The sequence below is a fragment of the Vipera berus genome, assembly GCF_964194415.1.
Source record: "Vipera berus genome assembly, chromosome: 1".
NCBI classification, from domain to species: domain Eukaryota; kingdom Metazoa; phylum Chordata; class Lepidosauria; order Squamata; family Viperidae; genus Vipera; species Vipera berus.
In genome coordinates this window covers 160,373,035-160,382,596 of record NC_138202.1, presented here as the reverse complement: position 1 = coordinate 160,382,596, position 9,562 = coordinate 160,373,035, and the positions used below count along the sequence as shown (strand labels likewise).

Here is a 9,562-nt window from a genome sequence, read left to right as displayed (position 1 = left end):
GCTGGAAAGATTCACACTGATTTTGAAAAGGGATTCATTATGGCTGAAGTAATGAAATTTGAAGATTTTAAAGAAGGAGGCTCAGAATTGGCTGTCAAGGTATCCTTTCCTTTCCTTTCCTTTCCTTTCCTTTCCTTTCCTTTCCTTTCCTTTCCTTTCCTTTCCTTTCCTTTCCTTTCCTTTCCTTTCCTTTCCTTTCCTTTCCTTTCCTTTCCTTTCCTTTCCTTGTCTCTTATTTCAAGACTTCGCTCACCGAAAGTGCATCTGACAGTCAGTTCTAATAATAGAGATAAAATCTATTGTTGTTTTACATTTTGACAAAGAATACAAATGTACTGGAAAATGCTGTTTTTAAGGTATAACAATTATTGTACAAACGTGAGCAATTATGAGCCAGCACAAAATTAAAATTTTATGTTGGCAGTAGTACTGTCTAGCACTGCTGACTGTACTGATTAAAGATAATTATACGAAAGAACAATATGCCATTTTCAGATTATTTCAGAAATATAATACATAGCAGCCATTCATTCTTTTAAAAAATGAGGCTGTTTTGGTCTGTGTGTGTGTGTGTGTGACATAACAAAATGGCAAGTATTTGAAGAAAATGCTTTATTGTATACTTAATTGTAAAATTATTCACCTATAAGATTTAACAGTATCAGGATTTTCTAATCATTAAGTTGTGATTTTATTATTATTGCTTCAGAAATGAATGAAAATGTTCTAATAGATGGATGGGGGCTTTGACTTAACAAAGATGGGGAATTTGATCTTATTTCTAAACGCTAGAGGGCAGAGGCAGATTAGGTGCCCAGAGATGTGCCCTACAACATAGTTTCCTGTGTTGCAATTAGATCACAGCCAGTTCAGTCAGATTTAGATTTGCATTAAAACTGGCAAGAAAGGATTCCACAGCCTGAACTGAAATTGGAAGTCGTCCTTTCCAAAGAACCTTCTTTGGGGGTGTTTGAAATCAGTCCTTAGCCAGCCATCGTGCTGTCTTTTTTGTTTCATAGCATTATTAAAAATAAAAAGGGAGTTAAATTTAACATAGTCCAATGTTCAGAGCATGCTGCCGAAATGCTTTAAAAGGTTTTTCAAAATTGTATCTTATTGTCTTCTGCTTGATAGCTTGTATAGTATGCAATATTGCAATTTCAAATGTAGGTTATTCTCAGCTGTATCACTAAAGAAGATTGTATTGAGCAGCAGGGTTTTAATAGGTCTGTTTGTACCCCACGAAGTGTGCTGTGCAAAAAGGTGTGTGTGTGTGTGTGAGAGAGAGAGAGAGAGAGAGAGAGAGAGAGAGAGAGAGTGGGGGGGGAGGGAGGGAGAGAGAGAGAGAGGAGGGGGAAGGATCTCCTAGTTGGTTTGTGTTGGCATGCATTTCTTCTTGGGAAGAAGAAACAAATAAAGAATAACCATATGGAAATCTTGTATTTTTTTCTTTAGGCAAAAAAGCTCATTTATTTGTCAAATCATATATAATACTAAGAACAGACATTCAGTGAGATATGAATATCATGTTTTGTAAAAAGCTCTATTGTGGGAACCAAAAATTTATATACTGTATTTCTAGATGCTTTGATTTGAGTAATGTAATGTCTGGACATGTTGTTCAAACCTGCATATTATAATATTGAAGCCGATATATAAAAACAAGAGTACCTTACTTTCTATAAAAATAGAGAGTTCTAAGCAATTATGGAGTTAAGAAAACCAAAAAATTGCATGGACTGTATCTTGGAACCAATTAAATAATATAAGCAAAACCAGTCACTAGTTATTTTTATTTATATACTCTTAAGCTTCTTTTTGGAATTTCCAGGTTCACTGAGATAGCAGGGGCTATCAGCACTGGCTACTCTCTGTGTTATAAAGCAGATAATTTTTAACTTTATTTTATGTGTGTCTTAACCCTAGTACAGCATAACTAATTTAATGCCAGTGCTGTGAACTATACACTGAATAGCTCTGTGTGGGCTTTGTAGTCTACAGGGATATCACATTATTAGCAATCATATCTGCTTAGGCAAAGCTGGCTTCTACAGATGGCTGCTTTCAAGTGCAAATGAACTGGTTAGACGTGTCTTGTTTAATACATACTCAAGATTCACAAATGGGTATTGATTTTTTTTTTCCAGCCAGTGTTTCTGATAGCAGTGAAAATGGATTAAATGGCGTCTAGGGAATTTAAAGGAACACAGTCTCTTTTAATTAATTGTGAACTGGTAGCTAAAATACATAATATTGTAGTACTATGTCAGAATGCATTTAATTAAAAGTGATTATGCCCACTTTGTGGAAACAATAAATTTGGCCACTTTGAATGAATGAAACAGACTATTCTGAGAATGCAGCACATTAAGCAAGTATCACCCAGTCTTTCTACCACAGAAATTATATCATTTGCTGGCCAGCAACGTAGCTCCAAAGCTGGATGCCCACAAAGCTGCTTTTCTGTTTTAACTCTTCACTCCTTCCACTAGTTTAGCTTTCCTCAGCTGCCAGATTTATTGAGATTACACCACCCAGAATTTGGAAGAGTACTGAATTGTCAAAGATGGCAGCAGTTATTCCTTTCTCTTGCCACCTCCTTTTAACTGTATATAAAAGAAGAAAATGATTGGCATAGTAGAGGATGGATCGCCATGAATATATATTACCTCCTTCTCTGGACTACTTGTGCAAAGGTCTTACTTTATCCAAACGAGCTACCTTTCCCCACTGGCTGCCCCTTCAGAAGGTTGAGATGGCCCATATTAAGCATTCTGTGGTTTGAAAATTCAAATGAGGTCAGAAATGAGGTAGGGATAAAGAAATCAAGGAATGTGCTGAAGACAGAAGTGACACAATCCTGAAAATCTGTAGGAAACCCTGAAAACCTTGGATGAAGTGTTCAAGGAACTCCCAGATTTGGTGCTATACCAAATTGTAATGCTAAAGTGGAAGAAAAGATGAGTATTTTGGAAAGCCACACATTAACAGTTATATTGCAATACGGCACTCTTTGTTTTGATTTACCGTATATACTTGAGTATAAGCCGACTCGAGTATAAGCCGAGACCCCCAATTTCACCCCCCAAAACTGGAAAAAGTTATTGACTCGAGTATAAGCCGATCCGCCGTTCTGCAAGCCTCCGCCGCCGGCGGAGGCTGGATCCACGCTCTGCAAGCCTCTGCCGCCAGCAGAGGCTCGATCCGCCATTTTGCAAGCCTGAGTACACAGGAATACCCTGTGTGGCCGCGGCTCTCGGGGAAGCCCTGGCTGTCCGCTTCCTCGCTCCACGCTGCCATTCGGGGCCCGCGCGTTCCCCGGGCAAATCGCGGCGCCCAGCAGGCGAGGAAACACGCCCGCTCCAGTCGCCCCCCCTTCCCTCAGGAGACGCGAAGCAAGTGACCGCCCGGAGCTTACCGAGGACTTGCGCGCGGCCGAGGCTTCGGTGCTTCCAGGATCGCACGCACCTCTCCCAAGCCGCCGCTGTCCGGAGACCTGCCGAAGTTTGGGGAGGTTTGGGGAGGTGCGCGCGCACCTCCCCAAACCTCCCCAAACGTCGGCAGGTCTCCGGACCTCCGCGCCCTGCCTGCCTGCTTCTTTCCGCTGCGGAAAGAAGCAGGCAGGCAGGGCGCGGAGGTCCGGAGACCTGCCGACGTTTGGGGAGGTTTGGGCACCTCCCCAAACCTCCCCAAACTTCGGCAGGTCTCCGGACGGCGGTGGCTTGGGAGAGGTGCGCGCGATCCCGGAAGCACCAAAGCCTCAGCCGCGCACAAGTCCTCGGTAAGTTTTTTTGTTGACTGGAGTATAAGCCGAAGTGGAATTTTTCAGCCCAAAAAGTGGGCTGAAAAATTCGGCTTATACTCAAGTATATACGGTAATTATATAATTTAAATGAAAAGAAATCCAGTAAAACTTAATGTGTGCTTAAGATAGTGTGAGAACATGTCAGAGTCTTCTAATAATACATTTCGCTATTGTATGGGAAAGAGTTAGCATGGTAAAGATATTGTTAAAAAAACGGCCTGAATGTCAGTAATACCACATCTATCCTAGCTGCTTAGTAAACTACATAATCAATGTCTTTCCCATAAATTGTCTTAAAAGTGCCTTTGAACATTGAATTGTAGAAGACTTGTTGATATCTTCCTGTTCTTATCCTTTGTAGAGATTAGGGCTGTACACACTCTTCAAATGATTTGGACAGAGTGCTTCAGAACTTGTATGAACATCCTGCTGTTGTTTAAAGCAATTTTATCTTTTTTGGCTTTTGCACAAGCCTGAAAAAGTTGTGGCTGCTTTAAGAGTTTAATGTCAATGAGTTGGCTGCTCAAAACAGCAGCATTAATGTAGATTTTTTTAAAAAAAGTTGGGTGATTCAGTGAATAGCATAGAGGTACTATATTTGCACTTAATTATTGGTAGAAATGCTTCTTGTAAATCATTTCCAAGTGAACACATCCTTAATAATAATTTTAAAAAATTAGTTAATCACACACCCTGATCTGAATCAGCCTGGTTCCTGTTTTCTCTGAAGTTGGTCATGCAGAGCAAACCTATCAGTCCTATATAACAAATTAACTTGTAAGAAATAATGAGTATATTTTTCTGAATGGTGGGATTTATTCGTGTAACATTCTATTCTTTTTGAATGGTAGTTAGAACATAAAAACAAGGCCCCGTTTGCATTCCTCTAAAATGAATTACGCTGACATATTTATTCTGTTTTTCTCTTCTTAAATCTGACCTGTACTTTACAGAAATCTTAAGTGCTAGCATTACTTTTTTGGCTGCCTTGCTTACATCTACTTATAACAGCTTTCCTCTGTTATTTTTTTACTTCCTGATTCTTGCTGTTCATTCAACTGTGTTGAGCACTAGAAACATGAGTGAAGAGAAGGGTTGTTTGCTTCATTTGGATGCTGTACTGTTTGGTGAGGCTAAGGGAGTGATTTTAACCAGTATATTTTACTATTCTAACTTGGATTGTGAAGTATCAAAGTTGCACATTTTTTTACTACATGACTGATTATTTCAAACTTGGTGAAAAAAAGATTTTATGACAAAGGTTACTTGATATCTACAGGAGATCTTCCGTTTATGTAACATGGACAAGCTATTTCTCAGAATCCTTGTATGGCTCCCTGGCAATTGCAGTATATAATGCAGCATTTATTCTTTTTGTTTGTTTTGGTGTACTTTACAATCACATTTACCAACTACATCACAGAACAGAATATAGCCATTTTCTCTTGTAGTTCCTAGTTCTCTCAACCCAGCTACTGTAATTGATATAAATGGGCATAGTTAGGAAATGAAGAGTGTTTATGGTTACTAGATTCTATAGAACTTCATTGACAGAGATTAAAAAAAATTACCTAAAATGACTTTCTAAATGGTGTTATTCTCATACTACACAGTATTGGTTCTTAGAATATAAAATGTAAACGTTGGAAGGGATCTGAGTGACTATTAGTCCATCCCACTGTCCATTGCAGGAATCCACTAGTACAGCATCTCAGACAGACGCACCCTTTGTTTAAATTTATCCCATAAAGAAGTGATCACCAACTTCCATTATGGTATATTCCATTGCTGAACAGCTATTACAGCTAGGACATTTTCCCCAATGAGCTACCGAAATCTACTTCCTTGTAATTTAATCCCATTCTTTATTGTCCTGTCTAATTACCTGAATGTTTCTGCCCCATATTCTGTATGACAGTCCCTCAGATGCCTAAAAATATGAAGTCTTGCCTTCTCTTGGTCAAACCTAATCAATGCCTCCCATCACTCTTCATAAGCTTTTCTTTCCAGGCCTCTTATCATTTGAGATTTTATTTTTGCGACATGCTGCGTTTCCTTAAATCAGGGGTCCCCAAGCCCCAGTCTGTGGACCGGCACCGGGTCGCAGCATACTAGCAACCAGGCCACGCAAACAAATGAAGCCCCATCCGCTGGATGTAGGCAGCACACGAAACCACACCCCCTCTGGTCTGCGGAAAAATCTTTCTCCACAGAATTGGTCCCTGGTGCCCCAAAGATTTGGGGCCTCTTCCTTAATTGTTCTTCCTAATTGTGGTGCCCCAAAACTGGTGAACTCAGGCTAGCATAGCATACTAAGAATGCAAGAGTGTGGTCACTCTTATTCAGTAAGATGATTTTGGAAGTTTTTTTTAAAAAAAATCTCTTCTCTATGTGTACTTTTAATATTAAATCATACCTATCAATGTAATGGAAATGCAGAATCCTGGTTACCATTTACCTGTACAAGTCAACTTCATAGCAGTGAATAAACAGTGATTATTTATGCCAATCAAATTCTGCTGAAATCAAGAAGTTTAAAGTTACCAAACATTTATGAATTGTACTGAAAGCACATGCTGTTCTTAAAAATAGTTATTATCAGCTCTTTATACAGACACAGTTTTAATACCATCATCTGTTTTTCTATGTCTCCTAGGCTGCTGGGAAATACAGACAACAAGGCCGAAATTACATCGTTGAAGATGGAGACATTATCTTCTTTAAGTTTAACACACCTCAGCAGCCGAAGAAAAAATAACTATTCAATCTGTTCATTATTCAGAATTAAATTCTATTACTTAAAAAAGCATATGAGTTTTTATTTAGATAGGGATATCATTGGGGGGTTGGGGCAGGGAAGATGCAAAGTGTATTTCTAACAATAAAGAATCCCCCCATATTAAATCCCTCATGTTTGTTTTGAATTAAATCATGACACCTCCACTGAATGTACAAGTTCACTTAAATGTGAACAGCTCTGCATTTCAAGTGATTAAGACTACTCCAAATTGCAGCAGCTTTCCAGGAATCATATTACTCTCTTGATACTTCATTAATCTCCATCATATATGCCAAGCCTGACATGTTTGACAGTGAGGACAATGTGGCTTGCTCCTTTTTGAATCTACAGATAATGCATGTTTTACAGTACTCCAGATGTCTACACTCAATAAAACATTTGACAAAACCAGCCTCTGTGTGTTTGGGGATGTCTGTATTGACTGAATGGGGTGTGCTGAATGCGATACGGCACCTGGTGGATGCTGATTACAGAAGTTTAAGACGTGTGTATGATACAGGAAGTGGCGTTGTGGGGCAGCTACAATTGTATCTTAAGAGAAAGCCTTTTGCAATCAGTTGATTAGGACAGCTTAGCAAAGTTAATGTATTTGTAGATTGTGGCTGCAGTTCACTAGAAATCTAGAAGAAATTGTGTTTCTGTAGGAAACTGACTAAAAATCTGACAGAAATTATGATTTAAATGGCTTTTGAGAGAAAGCAAACTGCTTTTGAATCCAGTTCTTGGAATACTTGAACAAAATACTCTGAATGTGACTTAACTCAAAAACTAAATTGTAGGGTTTTAATGCACCGTGCTGTCCTCTTGAGAATAAAGTTACAGGTCATGGGCAGGGATGCTGAAAGTAATCTTCTAAAGAGAGAGGCCATGTTACTTCCACGAATTCAATATTTCCAATGAGAATCTACAGTTGAGCAGATGAATTGTGGAGGAACAAATTAATGAATAGGCTGTTTCATATTCTCTTTAGCCTCTTGATCACTATTATAGTTTGTTTAGGTATTTTGAAAAATAAATCCCAAGTGTTAAAATTTTAATCAGTCTTTGAACACAAAATGTAAAGGAATAATAAAAATGTGCATGAAAAACCTGGGAGAAATATTTCCATGAAGCCCTGAACATTGCATATAAGGGCCCTACAGTGAAAAGGATGCCTGAACAATAGAAAATGTGGAATGTGGGGACAGAGCAGGTGGCAGGAGCAGAATCTTACTAAAATGAGTGGGTGCAAGATGGTTGAGGGATTGGCTGATTAGGCATATGCTAAATTATAGATATTTCTACTTTCCCCCCCAAATAAACTTCTTGTTACAAAAAACAAATGCTCCCAAGTCAGTACAGGCAGTCCTCAACGTACAGTGACGGTTTGAAATTACAACGGCACTAAAAAAGTGGCACATGTCCATTTTTCACACAACCTTGCAGTAGCCTCGTGATCATGTGATCAAAATTCAGAAGCTTCTGGCTCATAGTTAACGATGGTTGCTGTGTCTTGGGGTCATGTGATCCCCTTTTGTGACCTGACAAGCAAAGTCAATGAGGAAGCCAGATTCACTTAACAACCGTGTTACTAACTTAACAACTGCAGGGATTTGCTAACTGTGACAAGAAAGCTCATCAAAGGGGGCAAAATTCGCTTAGCAAGTGTCTCATTTAGCAACAGAAATTGTGGGGTCAGTTGTGGTCATACGCCAAGGACTTCCTGTAGTGTACTTCTGAAGTAATCTATGGTACTTGTGGTCCTTGTAAGATCCTTAGAACATGCATCCCCATAATGCTCTTCCCTTTCAAAGTAAGCATCACTCCGCAGAGCGCCGAAAAGGAAATATTCAGCTAAAGGAAAGGAAGTACTGAGATGAGAAAGAGGAAAGGAAACAGAGCTACATTTACATTAATACCACTCACTGTATTTCCTTGTCCTTTTCTATCCTTCCTTTCTCCTTATCATCCTTGCTTTCATCATGTTCTTGTGTGGTTTCATATATTGCCTTAATAAGCATGACTAATTTCAGGGTAAGGGACGCGGTGGCTCAGTGGGTTAGGACGCTGAGCTTGTCGATCAGAAGGTCGGCAGTTTGGCGGGTCGAATCCCGAGTGCCGCGTAACAGAGTGAGCGCCTGTTACTCGTCCCAGCTTCTGCCAACCTAGCAGTTCGAAAGCACGTAAAAATGCAAGTAGAAAAATAGGGACCACTACGGTGGGAAGGTAACAGCGTTCTGTGCGCCTCTGGCGTCTAGTCATGCTGGCCACATGACCACGGAGATGTCCTTGGACAAGCGCTGGCTCTTCGGCTTTGAAACGGAGATGAGCACCGGCCCTAGAGTCGGAAACGACTAGCACGCATGTGCGGGGGAACCTTTACCTTTACCTTAATTTCAGGGTTCACATTGAAATAGCTGTACATCTGCTCCTTCAGTGTACAACATACGATTAGGAATCTATGTCATTTCCCCAGCGTTGGCTATGGTCCCTGAACCTTTTCCAAAGTCGCTTCTGAGCTATACTTTTTTTAATTCACAGAAGGGAAATTATTAAATATTATTAAACATTAAATATACCAGGAGTTAATACATATTAACTATATCATTAATTTTAATTCCTGCCCACTCCCGGGTTGAAGGAAGAATGTGACCCTTTGCATTTCACTGAAAGGCTGAGGATATTCCTTTCCCAGAAAAACAGTGAACCATTGTTCTAGATCAGGGTTCTTCAAACTGGTCAATATCGACGCCTCCCCCAATGGTTGATGGGACTATCCAAGGCATCAATGTTATGATTCATAATACTATTAAATACTATTATTTTTTCATATAATAAATGTTTGGGGGTTAGTGAACAATCTGAAAGTTTATGAAGGGGTTGATGAGCTGAAGAGTTTTGGGACCCCTGGTCTAGATCAAAGTCCTTATTATAATATTACTGATACTGGCGTCTGTGTCAGTATTACAGTTGATGCT

The 9,562-nt window shown here is 39.6% G+C and overlaps 1 protein-coding gene across 4 annotated transcripts in view; it reads left to right on the top strand.

Annotated features, from left to right (window-relative positions):
• The window catches only part of OLA1 (Obg like ATPase 1), a 111,577-nt gene extending 104,595 nt beyond the window's left edge, over nucleotides 1-6,982 (top strand). For all 4 annotated transcript variants that reach the window (XM_081314452.1, XM_081314453.1, XM_081314454.1 and 1 more), the window contains 2 exons: nucleotides 1-99; nucleotides 6,462-6,982. The exon at nucleotides 1-99 is cut by the window's left edge and continues 24 nt beyond it. In XM_081314452.1, coding sequence (XP_081170578.1) covers nucleotides 1-99; nucleotides 6,462-6,563 — 201 coding nt within the window. In that variant the 3' untranslated portion in view covers nucleotides 6,564-6,982. The remainder of the gene's footprint in view (nucleotides 100-6,461) is intronic.
• Nucleotides 6,983-9,562: the final 2,580 nt, after the last annotated feature.